This window comes from Protopterus annectens, chromosome 12.part0 (assembly GCF_019279795.1).
Source record: "Protopterus annectens isolate FY-2018-M chromosome 12.part0, PAN1.0, whole genome shotgun sequence".
Taxonomy (NCBI): Eukaryota; Metazoa; Chordata; order Ceratodontiformes; family Protopteridae; genus Protopterus; species Protopterus annectens.
Window position 1 is genome coordinate 1333913217 of NC_056746.1, and position 22833 is coordinate 1333936049.

At 39.7% G+C, this 22833-nt stretch overlaps 1 protein-coding gene across 1 annotated transcript in view; it reads left to right on the forward strand.

Moving 5' to 3' along the window:
- The window catches only part of LOC122817180 (tyrosine-protein kinase Srms-like), a 711881-nt gene extending 689840 nt beyond the window's left edge, over nt 1-22041 (forward strand). Inside the window, exon 8 of the mRNA XM_044090394.1 lies at nt 19636-22041. Coding sequence (XP_043946329.1) covers nt 19636-19832 — 197 coding nt within the window. The 3' untranslated portion in view covers nt 19833-22041. The remainder of the gene's footprint in view (nt 1-19635) is intronic.
- The last annotated feature ends 792 nt before the right edge of the window (nt 22042-22833 follow it).

Here is a 22833-nt window from a genome sequence, read left to right on the forward strand (position 1 = left end):
GCTAAAAGTGGTTTCTTCTGTTGATATGGCTTAGTACTGTTACACACAGAAGTGCTCTCTCAATGTCTTGTGAAATAGAAGCCCAAAATACTAATTGTCTCACCCTTCTTTTGGTAGAGTTAGTTCCTTGGGTGAACAGGAAGCAAGATAGTAATGTACTCTTGTTGCAAGGACTTTGTAACAATTATTTTTGGACCTTTCAAAATGATACCATTCTCAGACAAAATCTCATCTCTATATGGAAAATAAGTTTGCACTTCTTGAGGTAAACTAGATTGCATTGATGATCATCCTTGATTGATAAAGTAATTGAGCCTTTGTAAAACTGGATCTGTGGCTGTGTGATCTCTCAGCTCATCAAAACATGTGGAAGAAACATTTCTCACTTCCATGACTTCATAATCAAAGTTCTCATTCTCATGCAGTTCTGTGGTGTTTCTGTGGAATCTGGATACTGTATCAGCAAGATAAACAAGTTTGCATTTCTTGCAGACAAGAATGAAATTATACTTTTGCAATCTCAACATCATGCATTGCAGTCTGGCTGAAGCTGAATGCATAGACTTTCTCAGCAGAGTGACTAAAGGTTGGTGGTCTGTTTAACTCTGGATAGGTCTACCATAAACATAATCATGGAACTTTGAACACGCAAACACAATTGCCAAAAGCTCATTCTCGATCTGGGCATACTACATCTCAGTTTGGGTAAGAGTTCTTGATGCATAGGCACTAGGTTGACTCTCTTGTAGAATAACTGTACTAAGACCAAATTTGGAAGCATCACATGAAAGAGTAACTGACTTGAGATCATCATAGTAACTGAGAGTTGGTGGACTAGCAATCCCTGTTTCAGGACATCAAATGCTGTTTGATGATGATCTAACCAAGACCAGGACACATTTTTACAGGTCAGCTCTCTAAGCAGTGCTGAAAATTGGCTCAAGTCTGGAATGAACTTGCCTAGATAGTTAACCATGCCAAGAAAACTTTGTAGGCCTTGAACATTGTCTGGAGCTGGTATCTTGATAATGGCTGTTTTCTTTGAAGGCTCTGGTCGTAGGCCTGTACTAGTAAATAAATGACCAACATAAGTAACTTCTTGTAACCTGAATTTGCATTTCTGTGGCTTGACCATGAGATTCACTTGACATGCTCTTTCCAGAACTTTTCTGAGGTTTCTGTTGTGTTCTGATTCACCATGACTTCCTACTAGTATGTTGTCTACTATAATAGAACAAGAATATTCAAAAAAAAAGTTGCTTCATTGGACGTTGAAAGACTTCACTTGCAGAATTTATCCCAAATAGCATTCTCAAAAATCTGTACCTGCCAAACAGAGTACTGAAAGCAGTGAGCAATGAGGATTTCTTGTCAACCTGGATCTGCCAAAATGAACTCTTTGCCTCTAAGATGGAAAAAAAAACACTGGCATCTGTCATCAAGGCTACACATTCTTCATCTGTGCACATTGGATGATGAGGCCTTTTTAGTGCTTTGTTCAAATCTTGTGGGTCAGTACATATTCTGATGTCATCTGAGCTTTTCTTATGAGCTACCACCATGGAATATACCATTCATTGGTGTTGCAACTGGACAAATCACACCCTATTGCACCATTTTATCTAAATTTGCTTTGACTCTGTCCTGCATGGCCAGCGGAACTTTTTGAGCTGGCCTGATAACTGGACTGACGTCTGAGTCTAACTTCATGGAGCACACAACTGGAAGCTTCCCAAATTTGTCATCAAAATGATCAGCATAGGTAGAAAAAATGTAATGGGCGAAATTAGAGTAGTGGTCTTTCAAGCTAACTTGGTGGACTTCCTTATTAAATGAACAGTCCCATTTTCAAACTGTCTCTGAGCCCTAATAATGACTGGACATACCTCTTGAGCACATAGAAAAACTAGTTGTATCTTCTCCTAATAGAGTAACATTAAAGCACTGCTGAGCCTTCAGTCGGATTTTCTTCACCTCTATAAGCAACAAGCTTCACACACCTTGCAAAATCAAGCTTTTCACCATGACACACTCTAGCAAATATTTCTGCTGACCTAACATTGCACTTGGAACCTGTGCCAGTTTTGAGCTCTGTGGGTTTGCTGTTTATCTGAACAGTGCAAAATACTTCATTCTTTGCCTTTGCATTATTTATTTATTTATTTATTTATTTATTTGCAGTTTGATTACCAGGGAAGTCCACTGGGCCGAATCGACCCATTTTCAGTGGAGGCCCGGGGAGAAAAGCTCCAAGATGCATTATACAATTTAGATACAACTGATAGTTAATATTAAAGATAATATTATGTAGAATAGTTACTCATAAATGCATTCAATATCATGCATAGTTAACAAATTCATTAAGCTTGAAGGTAGGGATCATATAGTTTCATTTGAGGAAAACAGATGTGTGTTAGGTGTGGAAACAGTTTACATACAAACCTTTTAAGAAAATGTAAATACGCTTTACATCCACACATCAACAGTAGAATGCTATTTACAATATTTACAAGGTTGGGCTGTGTAAGGGTAGCTGTAGGAGTTGTTGAGAGCTTAGAGAGAAGCTATAGAAATTGTTCAGAGCTTAGATAGACTCATAAGAAGATAACTATAAGAGTTGCAGAGCTTGGGAAACAGAGTGAGAACCCCCTTGGATTAGGTTGGGTGAAGGCAGGTACATTTCCATTTAGTGGACAGGTGTTTGAATAGCTGGGTTTTGAAGATTTCTGACTTTGGTATGGTTCTTAATGTGGAGGGAAGGAAATTCCATTTTTTGCCTAGTGAGAAAGATAGGAGAAGTTGGCCAGCAGGACATTTAGGTTTATGGATAGTAATTAAATTCTGATTTTCAGATCTGAGAGCTCTGTTGGGTGTATAAGGGAGGAAGGATGTTAGTTAGAGCAGGACATTTTGCTGGGTGAAATATGAGTCTATATGCAGTAGTGAGTTGGAGATAGTCTAGGTAGTTTGGGAGTTCAAGCCAATTCAGGGATTGTAGGGTTAGGCAGTGATGGGTGGTATTTTTAGATTTAGAGGCAAATTTAGAGATTTTGTTGTAGCAGTTTTCTAGTTTAGAAGTGATAGAGGAGGACAGGCTGGTTAGAAGAGGGGCTCCATATAATAAGTAAGGAAGAAGATAAGTCGAGGCCAGAGTTTGCCTGGTAGAGTTGGAGAGAAAGTGATTATTCCTTTACAGCATACCTAGCTTTTGGTGGGGTTTCTTAATATTTTGTTGAATATGAATATCAAACTTGAGGTGTTCATCTACAGTAATGCCAAGTAGTTTGGCAGGGGGGACCACTTCTATAGGTGAGTTGGTTTGACTATAGACTTTGAAGTTGTTTTTATTGTAGGAGAGGGTCTTTGTGGGAGGGAATAGTAAAATCTTTGATTTATTTGCATTGAGAGAGAGAGAGAGAGATGTGATTTTGGCGCATCCAGTTTTCAGTTGTTGAGAAGGCAGTTTGGGTTTTAGTCAGCAATTCAGAGAGGTTTGAGGCAGAGCAGACTAAGGTTGAATCGTCTGCGTATTGGATGATTTTAGCATCAGGAATAGCAGTGTGAAAGTTATTGATGAAGATGTTACAAACATTGGCCCAAGGATGGATCCCTGTGGTATGCCGGTTGGGGTAGGTAGGAAGGAAGAGATTGAGTTCTTCCATTTGACTGCCTGTGATCTGTCTGATAGATAGTTGGAGAACCAGGATAAAGCATTATGTGAGAGATTAAGGTTTGAGAGATGACAGAGAAGTTGCTTGTGGGAAACAGTATCAAAGGCTTTAGACAGATCGAGTAAAACAGTAGAAATTAAGTGTCCTGAATCTCAGGCTTGATTGACAGTTTCTAGGAAAGAGAGTAGAGCAGTTATTGTGCTATGGCCTGGACGGAAGCCATGCTGGGTAGGAGTGAGAAGATTGTTTTGGGTCAGGAAAGGCATAAGTTGGAGGTGGATGCATTTTTCTAGGATTTTGGAGATTGGTGATAGTAAAGCAATGGGGCAAAAGTTTGAGATACTGGTATTTATGCCTCCTTTATGAAGAGGAAGAATATAAGCTGAGCACCAGAGTTTGGGGACATATGATTCTTTTATGGATCAGTTAATAATGATGCTGATTGGGAGAGCAATGCCATCAGCAGCACATTTTAGGAAGGAAGAGGGAATATTGTCGGGAGTGTTAGAGCAAGGTTTAAGTTTGGACAAAAGTTTTTTTTATAAAGTTAGTGGAGATGGGTTTGAGTTCAAACAGATGAGGTGAGTTTGAAGGGGGAGAGTGTAGAGCAGTTGCGTTATTATTGGGAAATGTCTTGAGGGTAGTAATAGTTTCTATGAAAACTGAGTTCAATTCAGAGCCTAGTTCGAGGTCAGATTTACTTGGGTCAGGACAGGGATTATTCTTGGAGCCTGGATTGAGGAGTGAGTTTATTGAGTTCCAAAATTTTGGGGGGATTTTATTGTTATTGGACTGAAGTTTGATATAGTAGGATTTTTTTGTCTTTGGTGATTAGTCGTTTTGAATGGTTGCAGAGCTGTTTATATTGGAGCAAGGTATTAGTCAGTTTATTGTTTTGGTAAAGCTTCCATAGTTTGTCTCTGTGGTGCATAATCTATTTTGTCTCTTTGGATAGCCAAGAAGCAGTTTTAGTTTTTATCCATTTGTTTCTTAGTGGGGCTAGTGAGTTTAAAGTATCAAGGAAAACAGAGTTGAAGTATTCTATAGCCAGCACTGACTGTTTCATGAAGCACTGACATACCATTAACATAAAGAGTAGGGTTGCAGCTCTCTAACTGATCAACTTGTTTGTTAAAATATTCCCTCTTAGTAAAATAATGTGGGCCTTTTGATTTATAAAACTTCTTAAAATTATTCCACTTATTTCATTGGTGGCATTGCTGACCAAAAGCTAAACATTTTTCCCTTTTAGATTCATGACTTCCACCATAATTACGACACCTGCAATTAAACTAGGTTGGGGCCCATGCTTTGAGTTTGGTGACTCACTCTTATGCTTCACTGAGACTGTGCAAACTCTGGAATTTGCTGGAAAGTTCTGGGGTTTACCAGTGAGCACTGTAGGGGGCTACAGTTGCTGATATGTGCTTGGGCCTGTTTCATTTAACTATGTGCTGCATACTATCAACATGAGCTTTATCACTGTGCCTTCTAAAGCTGTTCTCATTTGTAAGCATATTTTTGTGCTTTTCTGTGAGCTCATATATCTGACAAATCTCAATGGCCTTATTCAAAGCTAAATCACTGCCATAAAGCAAAATCTTTCTCAAAGCATCATCTTTAATACCACACACATCTGTCTTTTAACAACTCATCTCTTAAATCACCAAATCTGTACGTTTTACCCTTGTTCCTTAAGTCAATGATATATGCTGCAAACGTTTTCCCAGGCTTTTGATCTCTTGTGTTAATTAAGTGCCTTTTCACTGTAACATCTGTCTGGGAGTTATACGTTTATCTAAATTTACATTTTAAGCACTCAGAGTCCTCCCTTGACTCAGCTGGTACAACAATATGATGGTCCCCCCCCCCTCCTGTATAGATAGCAGGTGCATACACAAATGAACATTGCCTCTAAACACCCCTAATCCTACAACTCCTACTTTTCATTTACAACCTGTTCCTACATCCCTCATTTCTAAATTCCTTCAAAAACTCAAACCCTGCACCCCGTCTGCTGATTGCCTTCCAGCAGAATACCTACAAATAGCAGCTAAAGCCATTGCCTACCCCATCTCCATACTTATAAACATAACTATCTCTGAAAGCAAAATCCCATCCATATGGAAAGTTTCCCACATCGTCCCCCTACACAAAGGTGGCACATCTACTGAGCTATCAAATTTTAGGCCAATAGCCTTACTCTCACCCATTGCTAAAATAATGGAGAAATGCATACACAGACAACTACTTGACCACCTTATCCACAATAATCTGCTTGCCAATTGCCAACATGGCTTTAGACCATTCCACAGCACTACTACTGCTCTACTATCCTTCACCAACTCTATTAATGAAAATCGCAACAACAATACTTTCTCTTCAGCCCTATTTTTAGACCTCTCTAAGGCGTTTGATATGGTGAATCACAACTTACTCATGGAAATCCTAAAAGCCCAATCACTTGACTCACAATCACTTCTTTGGTTTAAATCCTATCTTGAAAACAGACAGCAGGCTGTCCTTTGGAATAATACCCTTTCTTCTTCCCTCCCAGTGACAATCAGTGTACCTCAAGGCTCTATTTTAGGCCCTCTTCTCTTCTCATTATTTATTAACAATCTACATACCAATATTCCTCAAGCCACTTGCATCCAATATGCAGATGACTAGACATTAATTAGTTCTGCCAAATCCATTTACTCTCTCCAACTCCAAACCCAATTAGTATTAAAGACTGTTGAAAAATGGTTCATGCAACACTGCCTCCTTCTGAACCCCAAAAAAACAAAGCTACTACTCTTTGCTCCTACTCCTAAGTTGTCTATCCCTAACTTCACAGTAACCTCTAGCAATGGCACTAATATAGTCCATGGTACCTCTACCCGCTTACTGGGAGTTACAATTGACAACTCCCTTAGCTTTGATGAACACATTAATTCAACAATAAAAACTGTCAACAAAAAATTAGGCACTCTCTATAGAATTAAGCCCTTCCTTACCCCTCCAGCCAGAATTACTCTTGCACAGACCCACCTTTCCTCTACCCTCTTCTATGCTTCTGCTATTTATACTAATCTATCTAGAAATAACATGAATAAACTTTCCACCTGTTATAACAACATAGCTAGATTTGCTACCTGTTCCCCCTATAGAACTCACCACTGTCATAACCTCAAACAATTGGGATGGCTTGAACTGCATAATAAGCTACTCTATCAGCAACTTGTGATAACCCAAAAAATCCTGTTATCACCCCAATAATACACCAATCCTCACTAATCTAATCACCCCCTACAAAAATCTCCCTACACTTCGCTCAGCTAGCAAACCTCTAGTTTCTAGTGTCAAACCAAACAACAAAGCAGGGGACTCGCTCTTTTCCAACACAGCAGGTAAAAGCTGCAATCAACTTCCAACTGAACTGTCTTCACTCGCCTCCACACGTCTATTCAAAAAGCATCTTAAACAATATCTAAAGAATCATTGGCTTTGTCCCTGCTCCAACCCTGACTGATTATACCCAATATACAAACATTTCATAACTAAACTTGGTTCCTATTGCTCTTGCAAATATAGTGTAGGTCTTACTTCTTTTTTTTATGAGTATCCCTTACGAAAATTGTTACTAAGTGTTTTTATTTAATGTAATTTTTTATTGTATCTAACAATTTTTTTTTGTAAACTTGTCTATTGTTATATTGCATACTTGTCTTTGTAACTTGTAGGAGCTTTTCTCCCCGGGCCTCTACTGAAAATGGACATGTATCCAGTTAGACTAGCCCGGTCAACAAATGTAAAATAAACAAATAAATAAATAAATAAAATAAACATTCCCTTTCAATGGCTTCTGACCCAGCTAAATTAAGCAGAATAAATGCCTTTGTACGGTCATCTTTATCAGAAAATGCAGTCTGTATGAAAATGTCGTACTCTTACTCAAACACACTCCAGTTCTCTGCAATATTACTGTCAAACACCAATGCACTGCGTTTTCAAAATCTATCTGCCATGCCCACAAAGTATGTACAAACACACTGAAAATATGGCCTTGTAATTATATATGAACAAACTGTTCTGTGAGCTTGTAATAACATTCAAATAGATATGCACAATAAACTTCAAAATACTGTACTTTGTGAAATATGCTCTGAAATGGCTGTATTCTGTGAAATAAGTTTACTGTAATACTGCATAAACATGCAAACACTTTATATACTTCTGATACCTTGGATATCTCTGACTAATACAAAAAATACTTGTTTAGTGAAAATACAGTCATTTTCCTTTATTTTGTTTTATCTCAAACATTTTCCATAGTAATTTGAATATTTTTATCAATATCGGACATAGTTTATGCAAATATCATTTAGAGCATTCTGCATGCCTCTTTTTATATTTTGCAAATAAGAAATAGTGCTGAGCAAGTTTAATATCCGAAATTCATTTCTGACCTGTTTTGCAAAGTATATGTGATGTAGGGATGATTCACTCCTGTATATTCCTCCAGTTTCAACTAAGTGCCCCTCGGACTCAAACTGAAGAATTTGGACTCCATCCTGGCTTCAAGTCCATTTAGACATCCTGGTTCTGACACCAAATTGCTCTTCCCTCTCTAACATAGATGACAAGCAGGCGAGTATTTTGTTTAGATGCTTTAATACCTAAAAACACATCAGGATGGATAGCAGCATCATAAAATATAAACAAACTGGCTAACAAACAGACCTTACATACATACAGCTTTCTACAAAATGGCAGTCAGGCTTGCACGTGCTCAGTATTTATACACTTGTGCAAGCCCTTGGATAGCTTCTTAAAGGTACATGCACACACATTGATCTACATGTCCTATGAAGATCACCTCATTGCCCTATCCCTGTATTCTGTCTCCCACAGACTGTTAAGGGGAGATCTATGCCTGGTATAAAAGGCATTGCCAGGCCCCACTTTGATGGACCTCCTGCATATCAGCAAAACAAACAGTACCAGAATTACTCATTCTAATGACTTAATAGGACCTGCTGGAGAGACTACCCCTTCTCTGGAACAGATTCCCCATCCATGTGAAACAGAGTTCCTCCCTAATCCAATTCAGGTGTAACTTGGACAGTTGGATGGGGAACAGAAAATTCATCCCTGGTTTGGCACCTGTGTCTCTAATGAACACAGGCAAACTGTAAATGGTTTGTCTCCCAAGCTTCTGCTTACACTTCTCAAGGGTACGGGAACTTGTCAGAGATTTGAGCTGCATGGCTAGGCCCTTGTGGTCATTAGGCTAGTAAACACTGATGAACCTATGAAATGTTGTACAAACATGTCAGTGGCTGCATAGAGGTTGCTATACCAACCAGATGTAAGCCCTTAGCTAACTCCAAAAACAACCCCCCCGTTGGCATCCCAAATTAAACAGGATATACAACAAAAGGAAAACAAAATCATGGCAAAAATCAGGAACTGTAACATTCTTAAAGATAAGAACTCTCTCATCGAACTAAACAGGCAATTAAGATGGCTAATTGCATCAAATAAAGTGAACTTTTAGGTTAAGATAGCACCCCAGGGGAATGATAACCATAAAGCCTTCTACAGCTATGACAGAAACCTCAAGGGCAGTACACAGCAGTGTACTGAACTGGTTGTTAATGGAGCCACGTTCACTGAGCCTGGTGATATAGTGAACCTGTTAGCTGACAAATTCAGTTCCAACTTTAACCCCCTCTCACCCCCAATCATTCCCACAAGAAATACTCTCAAATTGAACCCCTCCATCTACAACTACAGAGCATATCCTGGCTGCACTCACTGAAGCCAAGTACACAGCTTCAAGGATCCTGATAGCATCCTGGGGTGCCTCCTGAATAGTCTAAAATATGACTTATCAGGGCTACTGGATCACTGTTTAATTATAGTCTCAAAACAGGCTTTGTGCCATGAGAATGAAGAACTGCAACAGTCACCCCTTCATAAGGAAGGACCATCAACAGATCAGAGAAATACAGACCCATTAGTCTGACTAGTCTTATTTGCAAAACCTTGGAAGAATTATCATGAAAATGATCAGCAAAGGCATAGGAGACCTTCAGCCACTAGACTCATCCCAGTTTGGCTTTATCAAAGGAAGGCATGCTTGCTGAATCTGGTGAACTTCTTTCAAAAAGTCACCAAGGCAATGGATTATGGTAAAGTGATACATACTGCCTACCTTGATATGGCTAAGGCATTTGATAAATATACAACTTGGGCTTTGCTAACAAATTTATGGGATTAGGCATAAACCCCATTATGCAATGGATAGCCAAATGTCTCACTGATAGGACCCAGGAAGTTGGAATCAGTGTGGCCACCTCCACAAATCGGCCGGTCATCAGTGGAGTCCCTCAGGGCTGTGTGCTGGGCTAACTCCTAGGTCAAAGCCAATGTTAAAGGCCTCTTGCTGACCATGTTTGCAGTTGACTGCAAACTGAGAGCAGTCATAGAATCCCCCCTGATGAAAACATTCTACAAGAAAATCTAACACAGGCAAATGACTGGTGCCAAAGTCACGGCATAAAACCCAGTGCCAAGAAATGCATTATAGCACCTTTTGGGAAGCTGGCCACGTGGGAAAACTACGTCATCAATAAAACACCCCTGAGAGTCAAATCACTAGTCAGGAACCTTGTAACTCATGTAGATAGTAACCTAGCCTTCAACCAACATGTGTCCAAGGTAGTAAGAAAATCCTTCTATGTTACTCAACTTATAAGTAAAGGCATGACATCTAGGTCCACAGAAGTCATCCTACCTCTATACTTGGCCCTTATCAGACCCATCATAGAGTATAATGTCCCCTGTGATATGTCCCTAACCAGACACATGCAGCAATTGGAATGTCCACAAAGGTTTCTTACAAAAAAGAATAGAGGGAGTAAACACAATGTCTTTTGTGGATCCTCTCAAAGCTCTATCTCTATACTCAGTCTCATACAGACTAGTAAGAGGTGACCTATGGCTGGCATATAAAGCATTCTTGGATCCAACATTGAGGGCCCTTTTGTACATCTACAAAACAAACTACTAGAATCAAAGATGTAAATTTTGCTTGTGACATAAATAGGACATGTTGGAGAGACAGATATGTATCTCAGAGAATTTCCATTCTCTGAAAAATACTCCCCATCCATGTGAAGAAAAGTCCCTCCCTCATCCTATTTAAGAGTAACTTTGACCAGTTGATGCGAAATAGGAAATGTATCCCTGGTCTGGGGCCTGTGTCCCTAATGGACAGAGACAGTAATTCATGTCAAAAACCAAAAATCACCCCCTATGTAAATGTCTAAAACATAAAACTTATGGGCCATATTTAGGCTGCACGACTAGGCTTATAAAGGCCTTAGTGGTCGTTCGCCTTATACATAACCATGAACCTATGAAATGTCAACCACTTTGCCATTGCTAGAGGCTATAAAGAAGATACTGCAAAAATATATTACTGAAATTTAACATGTTTAGATGACTGAAATATAACATGTTTAAGTCTGTATTACATAATTCTGGCCTAGTAATGAATTCATTCATTCCATACTGCAATGAATAAAGCAAAACAAGTAAAGACAATATAAATACTGTGGCAGCTTTTGTTCAACAACCTACAAAGCATTCAAAAATCAGAAATATTACTGCATAAAACAGACTATTTTGGGGGCTTACATGCTCACAGGACACCTATATCCCATTTTTGATCTCCTATGGCTTCTGTATCATTACGCATAGTTAACCCATCTGACATCACTCACTACAAGTCTGAGCTACTTGAATGGCTAATAATGCTGTATTTTTGCAGCATATACCTCCAGAGCCAACAGAGCCGAACTGTGGAAAAATGAGGCCTTGTGCAAGGTAATGAATCAGCCCTCTGCCAGCCATACCAATATCTTATTACTTGGTTGTCTTACCTCAATTACCACAATAATAATCATATTTGTTAATCAGGTTGGCCCACTGTACACAATCACTTTTTATGGGTCGCCTGGGAACAATGGCTGGTTAACTGATAGTCACATATTAAGCAAATGAGGGCTGAGGGAATCATATACTGTACCACTGGAAATTCAGCTTGCAATCTTAACTGCTGCACAAACTGCCAGACCAGTGTAGGTATTCTTTTCATAGGTTCATAGGTGTGTACTGGGCTAATGGCCCTGGAGGTTTTACAACCTAGGCCATAAAACTACCCTGGCATTGTGCCACCCAATATTAATTCCCAGTGCATCTATCAAGCTGAGCCACTGGAGTGATTCCCAGGGGTGAACTTTCTATTACCCATCCACTCATCAAGATTTCTCTTGAAGAGGGACAGCAAGGTGCTCTGCTTGACATGAATGGGAAGTCTATTCCAGAGCATGGGCTGTCTCTGGGTGAGGAACCTGTCCCTCCAACATGTTCTGTTGATTGTGGTAATGAGGTTGAGGTCCCTGGAGTGTGTGGTGCGGAGGGACTGGGATTTCTTTAGACGTAGCATTTCTAACAGAGCTGGGTCAGACATGGCTTTGTAAGCCAAGCAGAGATCTCCCCTAAGAAACAGATACGAGACAGAGAATAGCTGGAGTCTTTTGAATCTGTCCGTGTAGGACATGTGTTTAATGCCTAGGATCCTCTCCATGAGGTACTTCTGTGGCCTCTCCAGTTGTTGCAGGTGTCTAGTGAGGTACATGCCAAATGGGGCATTATACTCGATGATTGGTCTAATGAGGGAAGAGCAAAGAGAGACGATGACCTCTTTCTTCCTGGATGCAAAACCCTTGGTAATGAGATGTGCCACATAGAAGGACTTTCTGACCACAGTGGCAATGTGGTGGTCAAATGAGAGGTTGCTGTCAACCTGGCATCCCCAGATCTCTTATAACACCTTCAGTGTTCAGTGGGCTCCCATCAATATGGCAATTAGTGGGAACTGAGTATTTAACAAAGGGGATGACGACGCATTTTTTGGTGTTAAGCTTAAGGCCATCTTTTTGACACCAGTTAATAGTCTCATTGAGGCCTTTCTGTAGGATGTCTGCATCACTTGGGGAGTTAATAACATTTCCCAGCTTGCAGTCATCTGTGAACTTCATCAGCCGGAGTCCTTCCATGTTGGCCTGGAGTTCTGAGAAGTAAATGCCAAACAGGAAAGGACCCAGGACTAATCCCTGTGGGACTCCACTCATGACTGGTCGGCAGTCTGACTTGGAGTTCGCTACTTTCACACTGTGTATTCTGTGAGCCAATTTGCAACCTATCTAGTGATACAGGGGTTGATGCTTAGTTTGGTGAGTTTATCAATAATTCCTGAGTGAGGACTGGTATCAAAGGTAACATTAAAAAAGTAGCCGGCACCAAACATCAGTGTATAAAAACAAGCACAAAATAAGCCATAATGTTTAGCACATAAGATTTATTATTTAAATAAGTCCCAGACCGGTTTCAGCCCAAAGGCTTTCATCAGTGGGAAAAAATATTTATGGCTTATTTTGTGCTGGTTTTTATACACTGATGTTTGGTGCTGGCTACTTTTTTCATGTTACATTTGTTTTTTGCCTTGCGCTGGTCGTACTAGCAGAGGACTTTGTTTCAGACTGGTATCAAAGGTATTGGCCAGATTGAGGTAGGCTGTATGCACTGCCTAACCTTCATCCACAGCCCTGATCACTGACTCAAAGAAGTCAACCAGGTTGAGCAGGCATGCTCTCCCTTTCACAAAGCCAAACTGTGTGGGGTCCAGAGTTTGGAGATTTCCTATATCTTTGTTAATCAGGTCCATGATGATGTGCTCCATAGCTTTACATATCAGACTCGTCAGGCTAATGGGGCAATAATTCCCAAGGTCTGTAGTCATTCGCCCTTTATAGAGAGGGATGACTGTAGCAGTGCGCCATTCGGTAGGGACAAAGCCTGAGGTGAGGCTGTGACCGAACAGGTCACACAGTTGTGGTGCCAGTTCACTTTATAGTTCATGTAGAACACAGCCAGGGATATTATTGGGTCCCAAGGAAGCTGTATTCTTGGCCTTGGACAATGCACTTTAACCTGTGCTGTGGTAATGCTGGGTGCCTGGCATTCTTCCTGTATTGCGATTCATCCTTTGGGTGGGGGGTAAAGTTGGCACTGAATCTGTCATGCAGTAACTCAGAGCAAATCTGAGTATTGCCATGGAGGTTCTTGATATAACTATAGAAGGCTTTGTGATTGTTTTTAATGTCTGTCACAATTCTGCCTTCATAGCTGGCTTTAGAGGATTTGATGAGGTATCTCAACTTTTTGTTGAGGCTAATAAGGGAGTTTTTCCAGTCTTGGGACTTCACCTTTTTCTACAACAGTTTCTTCTTTCTGTTATAGAGTTTATTAATGACAGGGGACCACCAGATTGGCTTCCTTTTTTTTTTGGAGGAGAGCATCTTGGTTCTGTTGGGTATGGCTAGTTCCATGCATTTATGTACATGTCCGTACAGTGCATTGGTCTATGATTTGGCAGTCATGCAGCTATTTTCCATTGGCATGGGTGTCGTGAAGTTAGCCACCTCTGTTTTTAGGAGTCCAAAGTCAGCTTTGGAGAAGTTTTTCAAGGTAGTTACCTTTGCTGGGGGTGTGGGTGAGATGTGGATTTCCATGGTAATTAGTTTATGGTCAGATCTGACCAGGGAGGGATTAACTATTGGTGTAGAGCAATGGTCCTCCATGTTAGTAATAACCAGGTCAAGGATGTTGCTTCTTCTAGTGGGGGTCAGAATGAGCGGGTCCAGGGCATTGGAATTGATGAATTCCAGGAAGCATTGGGCCAGTGCATTAGTGCTTGAGTAGTTTTTCCAGTTGATGGAGGGGTAGTTGAAGTCTCCTAGTATGAGAGTATTGGGTTGGACCTTGATAGATTCCAAGGTGCTCAGGAACATGGAGTGAGAGTCAAGGGACAGGGTTGAGGTGAGGGCCTAAAGCAGGACCTGGATCACCGTCTTACCCAATGTTAGTTGTACCTGAAGTATCTCAGATGCGCTATGCTGGGCTACTAGTCTGGAGGTGTGCATATCCTTTATGAATATGGGGACACCACTGCCTTTGGAGCTTCGGTCCATGTTTCGGGGCTGAAAAGTGTGGAATGAGTTATAGCTTGGTAGCGCAGGGGTGATTTTTGCCGCTTTAAACCAGGTCTCTGTTACAGCACAAATGTCAATGTTCTCCATTTTGAGGTGTGCTTCTTTACTTTTACAATAATCACAGAGATTTGGATTTCATTTAAAATTTTTATTTCAGATTTTACAGAAAAACACTGACAGATATTTTCTAAATAAAACAAAACACTGTCACATTGAAAACAGACTTAGCATGAGAAACAGTAAACTTCTCTTCCCTTGAAATTCACATGCAGTGAAATGCATCTGGCAATCCATTAAGCTACAAGAGAAGTGCTGGAATTCATACTCAAATAGCATATAGTGAAGTACTAATTAGTATCTATGTGAAAGGTGCAGAAATTCAAAAGGCAAATGCGTAACATATTTGCTAACAGCCTGGCAAAGCCAACTGGACACCAGAGTCCCTTTTCAGGAACAGCCCAGAAGTATTGTGTGTTGACATAAATTCATCAGAGTCACATAGAAGACAAGTAAACACTGAGGGAACCAACCCACATACTACAGGAAGCAGCTCTTTAAGTTGATAGCCTTACTAATCTGCGGAAAGTGCTAGACAAACTGTGACCCAAACTATGAAGCTATGAAACTGACTGACACTGACAGATTGTAATCTTCAGGGATTTAAAAAATGTTAAATAAGGCATATCAGTTGGTGTGAAGGATTAAGGCTGTTGTTTCCTGTACTGAAGGTTCAGGGTTTGACTCTGAATAAGTCACTTAACCAGACTATGCCCTTAACACGGGCATTACATACAACGACATACACTCAAGCTGCCACTCTTCTCACAAAGAAACAAAATCACAACTCCTCCATTCAAAAATCAAATATCCTGTGATGATGTCCTATCACACTGGAATCTTTCCCTCATGGCTGTTCCTGTTCCTGCTGCATTGTGCATATGCTGACATTATTTTCAAAAAACTTCCATATCAGAAAAATCTTGTCTTTTAACACAGCAGTTGTTTTTTTGTTGTTTTTTTGTTTTTTTAATTTTTAACCGCAGGATGGGTCCCCCAACAAACATCAGGTCCCGTGCAGCTGCCTAGGTCATCATGTACTGGATCCAGCCCTGCAGTCATCTCAAAAAAGCTGGGAAGTGAGTTCAGCTTAAGCTCATATACATATTTTTTCTATCAGTTGTTCCTAACCCCATCCCACATTTGCCCAAATTAATGAGGCTATCCCACATTTTCATTATATCATTCATATATCAGTGGGAATAAAATAATCACATATCCAAAGGTCCCCAATTCTTTTTCCTGATTAAAAGCTCCATGTCAGTCAGGGCCTTGCAATACAGGAAGCTTCATCTGTTTAAACTTAGGCTTGAAAAATGCTAAACAAATGCAAGACATCTACTCCCTGCTGGATGTCCACCTGAGCCAGTGGGAAACTAGATTGTTCTCCAAAAACAAAGCGTATCTTCCTTAAGGCCTGCCTTCCAAGGATTTTGTACCCTATTCAAACCACTGTGATCTATCCAGATTCCTAACAGATTAATCTATGGTCTAGTCAGCTTTCAAAAATCTTCCGGTTCCTGTTAAGACCAAGGCTTTCATTAAAAAGTACAGGAAGGAATAAGTTTGGTGGGGACTACAATTCTTCATATCTAAACTGTAGTGCAAACAAATCATCACAGTGTGTTTACCATTCCACTTTGCCTTTTGTACGTTATTTGCAAAGGCCATGATTTTAACATCTTTATAAACCAAACTACTATGAAAGAAACAGATTTAGTTCTAAACTGCAACTTCTGATGTCTAAGGTTAGCCTGATACACAGTACATTTAAAGGAAAAATCAATGCATGCACAACCCCTTTTCCCCATTTTCGCAAATGGGGTCAAAATGTCACTTCAACAGTGACAATCATCTAGAGCCAAGGTTTAAACCACCAGGTGGCTAGCCTTGCTGTGGTAGTTCTTCCAGACCACACACTCACATGCACACTCAGACCTATGGCCAATTTAGAATGTCCAATCAACCTAGTGCATGTCTTTGGATATGGGAGGAAAGTGGAGCACCCAAAGAAAACCCACTTGAATACAGGGAGGACATGTAAACTCTGCACAAAAGGCACCCAGGTGAGAATCAAACCAGGAAACCTTTTGCAGTAAGGTGACAATGCTATCCTGTTTGCCACTTTGTCACCCATTTAAAAGAAAAATATCCAGAGATAAAAATGAAGATATCAAGCTATATGTTTTAGGTCACTCATGCATACTTCTCAACTGAACAGATTTTTGCAGAATGTCCAGGTTTCTGCCTCATCTTTTTGGTTCATTTGTTTTTCTGGCAAATTACTGGCAAATCATTAAAGACTCCAGTTAGAAAATAATGACAGACATTTGAGTTTCAGATTTCACACCCTTCAGAAATTTCATGTTAATGCAAAACCTGTTGTTCTATCAACTTTCTAAGTTTGTAAGAGCAATATTTAAAAAGTGTCCCTATTTTTGGGCCTTTGTCTCACGGCTTTGTCCAGATTTCTTGCTCTAAGAGGTATGCACTCAGGCTATCGTACCTCATCTTTGTTTTCTGCTTCGCAATTCTTTCTACAGTCTATTTATACATGCATACTTTTAGATTTACTGACCCTAAGGGTTTTTTTTATTTCCTCAATTAATGAGCACCATTATCTTCTTCCTTAGGATGTGCTCCTACACACACACACACACACACAGAAAACATTTTTTTTTCCTAAACTTGTTGTACCTAGCCAAGGATATGAATACCTCTCAATTATTATTCCTCATTATTTTGGAGACAATAAAAAACAACCTCTAAACCCAGAGAAGACAGGCAGAAAGTGCAGCCTGCAAACAGAAGGCTCTCCAGTTGAGAACTGAACCAGAGAACCAAGTGCTGTTTGCCAGAAATGCTAAACTTCATAACTTGTGAAAAACTTTGTAAAATAATTTTGTAAATGTGATTTTTTGCAAGTATCTACTGCAAAGTTAAAATTTCCTCCCAGTTTATGAAAACAGAAAGACACTGGAACACAGATATAATGTAATACCTTTTAGTGGACCAAAATAAATCTAAACCTCTTTTGGTCTAATAAAAGGTATTACATCACATCAGTGTTCCAGTGTCTTTGTGTTGTCTATTAGTGGATCCGCGATGGCATTTCTTTATTTTTTTTCTCTCAGCATGTAAATGAAAGTCTAAAAAAAAATGTCAGAGTGTTCTACTCTCCTTCAGGTTGCCAGACCATACCTGCAACCTGTATGATGTCACCTTTCTAGAATTAGAACATTTGCATTGCACATCTGCATTATTATCCTTCTTAGGATTTGAAGACCACAATGACATTCTAACACTAATATACATCACTAAGCAACTAGGATAGGCTCCAGGTGGTGGGTTTTTAATGCATCTGTGTGTGTGTGTGTGTGTGTGTGTGTGTGTGTGTGTGTGTGTGTGTGTGTGTGTGTGTGTGTGTGTGTGTGTGTGTGTGTGTGTGTGTGTGTGTGTGTGTGTGTGTGTGTGTGTGTGTGTGTGTGTGTGTGTGTGTGTGTGTGTGTGTGTGCACACACACAAGTGCCTGTGTACCTAGGATGTGTAAGTAAACTGGCTGAGTTGGGAGTCTAGCTTTTATAAAGTGAAAATTTCTTAATTTTGCAAGTGAGTACAAGAAAACAGGATGCTCCCAGAAATTATTTATTTTTAGTTTGCTTTTGAATCAGGGACTAACAAAGCAGCATTTGTCCTTGGGTCAGATGTTTTTTTTATTTGTTTCCTTAATGAATTTAAAGAATAATTAGACTTTTCTTGTTACTGTATTAACTTTCTAGTAATGCCAACTACCTACCTGGTAGCTTGTTTCCCCATAATATTCATAAGGATCATGTTGGTGAACTCCCTTCCCCGACAGATGAGTGTATGCACAAAGACAGTTGTGTTAGTGTTTGCTGAATAAATGCAGGAGCTGTGTCACAGCTTACCTTCACCTGGATACAGAGCGCGGAGTTATACCCAGGTAGGACCTCACTTTGATTTTCTTCCTTTTTTGTGCCACGGTTTCAATTGTATTCTATCTCGGGCCCCAAAATGGGGCCATTGCAAACTACGTAGACGTAATATCAGTGGCCGTGCCATGGAGGAGGATGATTTATGCCACTATATGTGGATGGCTATGAAACTGATTTAGTATTCCAGACCTGGAATTACAGGTCAGTTAATGGAAGAGCAGCCCACTGACTGCAGTTCTTTTTTATTTGTTTACATTCCCTCTTTCTATTTTTTTTTAATTATATTCATTTCCAAACTGGGCAACCAACTAGGCAAAAGTCACATTTCACAGGCAATGGTGGTCGAGGGACTCATAGCAGCACATAGTCCTAATTATCAGCACTAAAGTGCCACATCCGTTTCAAAAGCAATCTGTTTCTTTTCACAGCAGTCCATCAACTGAGAGATATTTTGTCATCAATGAGACCATTTGAAAACCATTGTTTACCACCTACTGATTTCTGTATGTTTTCTTGAAATACACCTCTATGCATCTTTGCATAATTTCTTTGACTGACACAAAACCAGTGACAACATGTGAGCTAAGAATGAAAAATCTGTTTTTGAAATATAGACCTGGCAGACAACTGGTAACACTTAGCCATTTTTTATACCAAGATCACTATAGTGAGTTAAAGTTAAGTTTTAGAAATGTGTGCAGTATTGTCCTATATGAACTTAGCCACCATTTTGATGCAAGGTTAGAGTGTTAACATAAGCAGAAGGACAACAGTGTTCATTGTTCAAATGATATCATTACATTTCAAAATAAAAAAAATACTTTGTTTGTTTTGTTCTAGATATGACAAACAAAGAGGTACTAGACAGGGTTACACAAGGTTATCGAATGCCCTGCCCAGAACACTGCGTCTCTCCTGTTTATAGTCTTATGCTGGAATGCTGGGATGCAGATATGCAGAAAAGACCATCGTTCACTTCAATACTAAGGAAACTTGAGAACATTCAGAGTCATCTTTGTAAACAGAGGAAAAAGTAAACGGTTTGTGTACTTGGCAAGCCTCTGGAGTCATGGGATATCTATGTCAAATGACAAAAAAAAAGAAATATTGCATTGGATAAATACTTCTGTTCTATGCCAGCACTAAATAATGACTGAGTTTGGGGCAATTAAAATGCTCTGAATAATACTTCTTCAGTGGTCACTGCTGAAACTCTGCTTGTCTATAGAGTTCTGTGGATCAGAATGTGATAGACTATGGTATAACTCATGTATCAGACAATGCAGACTGTCTAAGTTGGTAATTATGTAGCTAGGGAACTGGGCCTTCCACCCCTGGTATGCAACCCCTGGAGCATCTGCATATATCTTTATAGCATTTCAGGCACTACATATATACCATATATGAATAAACTGAAATTTGTTTAAACATCAACTTCATTTTTACTTCCCTGTTTTCTCCATAATGCCAGTGAGTATATCTATTATCCCAATGTCAATGACTGGAACTGTATCGAATGAGCATCATTTGGAGTTATCCTGTTTTTTTTGTCAGCAAGAAAGGTGCTGTTAACAAAGCTCCACCAATAAGTCCAGATGTTTCCAAGACAAGCATAATGCTCATCAATAGCTCAATAATTTTTCAGTCATGTTTGTTTGGACAAGGATTTATGTGCTCGGTATACATATTGAGCTCTGGGTGTTTGAGATTACTAAACACATCTCCAGCTAAATCAATTACTTAAATTGGCAAACTGCGAACTCTGCAGATGTTAAAATACTACATGTGAACTGGCCTTAACATGCGGTAACCCATAAAGGCTACCAGGGCCAGTTTTTTAATAAATAGTTAATTTTCCAACTGGGATTCCTAGGAATTAAAGGCATTACACAGTAAAGCATAAATTTGTTATGCCATATTGGTCTGTGCTTCGGGAAAACACTGTGACTTTGTCAATCACAGAAACTGCAAGGCCATCGCATAAGATACTGCAGTGAGGTAAAAAAGATGTATGCCTCCCCCTTTGTAGAGAAAGGGACCACACAGCACTGAGGCCAGCAGTATACCTGTCATTGTGTTAAGGTGTATACCTCACCTGTCACTGTATTAAGGTGTATACCTCACCTGTCACTGTGTAGCTGAACAAAAGAATAACCCCTATTCTCTAGCAGAGACTGGCCTTGGTGTTTTTACAAACTCCTTGCAATGGGAGGGGGGCTACAGATACTATCGCCCCCAATCTCTATGCTACTCTATTTTATTTTGCAGAACATATCATCACTTTGCACTGTATTTTATGAGGTGCATGGCACCATGGTGACCAGATAATATATATATGAGCAGAGTAACAAGATTAATCTAAGAATAACATCTTGACTGTTGAGCTAGAACCTAGTGCGTTGTTAGTATGTTGCTACTTTGCCATAATGGATGTTCAGCACCATGCCTTTTAGACAACCAGTGATTTATCTATCGATGCATTTCAGGAGAAGGCACAGTTGTGCGACACAACACTGCCATATACCAAAGACATGGGTATGCTTTCTGAATCCCATTCCCATTTATAAAATAAAAGTAGATGTGATACACAAGTTGCCTTGGGGTGTTTATGATTAAGAGGGTAAACCTGTATGCCTCACTGACACATTTAAAAGGCTTCACTACAAAATCCTAGGTCATACGTGTCAAGTGAGAAAATATAACATTAACTCTATTTGTGGTAAACTGAAACTCTTTTTCCAGTGACATGAGACATTCCCAGTGGATTACAAGTGTTTCTGCCTGCATACCTTTCAAATGAAGCTTACTATGAGGAACGTTTCTCGTATGGAGTCTAACAATTCCATGTCTCATACGGTTCCACTCTGTAAGGGTCTGTCACACATTCACTGTTAAGAGTTTTTTTAGGCATATATCTGGTAAATATTAATGAATATATTAATTCAACAAAGTATGAAGTAACAGTTATTAAACATGTTCTGATCTTCCTAGCTGAAGTTCTTAGCATGTTTTGTACATTGTGAGAGTTAGTATTGCACATGTTATAGACAGAAGGCTGAGAGCGATAGACTATTTTGTTTTGGGGCTCATTTCCAAAAGAGTTGCTCACTGAGAGCAGGTCTTTTGTAATCTGTCCCCTGGTGTAAACCTATTTATAGACAGCCCTTACACCGAAGTAAGTCACTTACAGCTTTTTTGGAATCTGTCCCTTTGTGTATGTGTGCGTATATATATATATATATAGAGAGAGAGTGGAGCATATAGTTTTTTTTCTGTTTTTTTTTTCCTATTTTGATATATATAATAAAACATTCATTACATGAGATAGCAGGTTCTTATTTCTTCACTGATTGCTTGATGTAGTGTTTGTTAGTGTCAGTTAACTTGTAAAAATGTCAGCCTGGCTTGTGCTTGCAGTTTCCCCATATAATGTTGTGAACACAGTGCTTTACCGATATCAGTTGTATAGGAATAATCTGTAGCAATACCCTTTGCAAGGCAGTGGAGGGTAAATTGTGTTGCTGCACCAATAAAGAGATAGCTTGTCATCCACAGCTATGGGGTAAGTCATGGACAACACAGAATAAAAATGATACATGCATTAAAAAACCTAGGTAAACATTACAGTATATTGAGTGGCCACACTGCTCATCAGACTTTTCCATATTGGCATAAGCCAGAAGTGTGGGCAAGGTACATTCTTCATTATTTACTAAGGTGGGATGGGGGTGCAGTGTCAGGTGAAAGCAATGCTACCATTTGTTTAAGGGGTATGGAAGATGAATATAGTATCTGCTTAGGTAGGCATCAAGTTGGAGAGAGTCAGGCATCACATCCTTCAGTGTTCACATGGAGTTTCCATTTTGTGAACACTGGTTAGGTGTACAGTGTGAACTTACAGTTTGGGGATGGTTGTATTCTGTAAATGGGATGGTGTTGCACTACAAGAGTGTGTATGAGAACCACCCTGATGTGGTCCTCACATGTCAGAAGGCTGCCAATGAACATCATCCATGATGCCTCGGATGGCCACAGGTA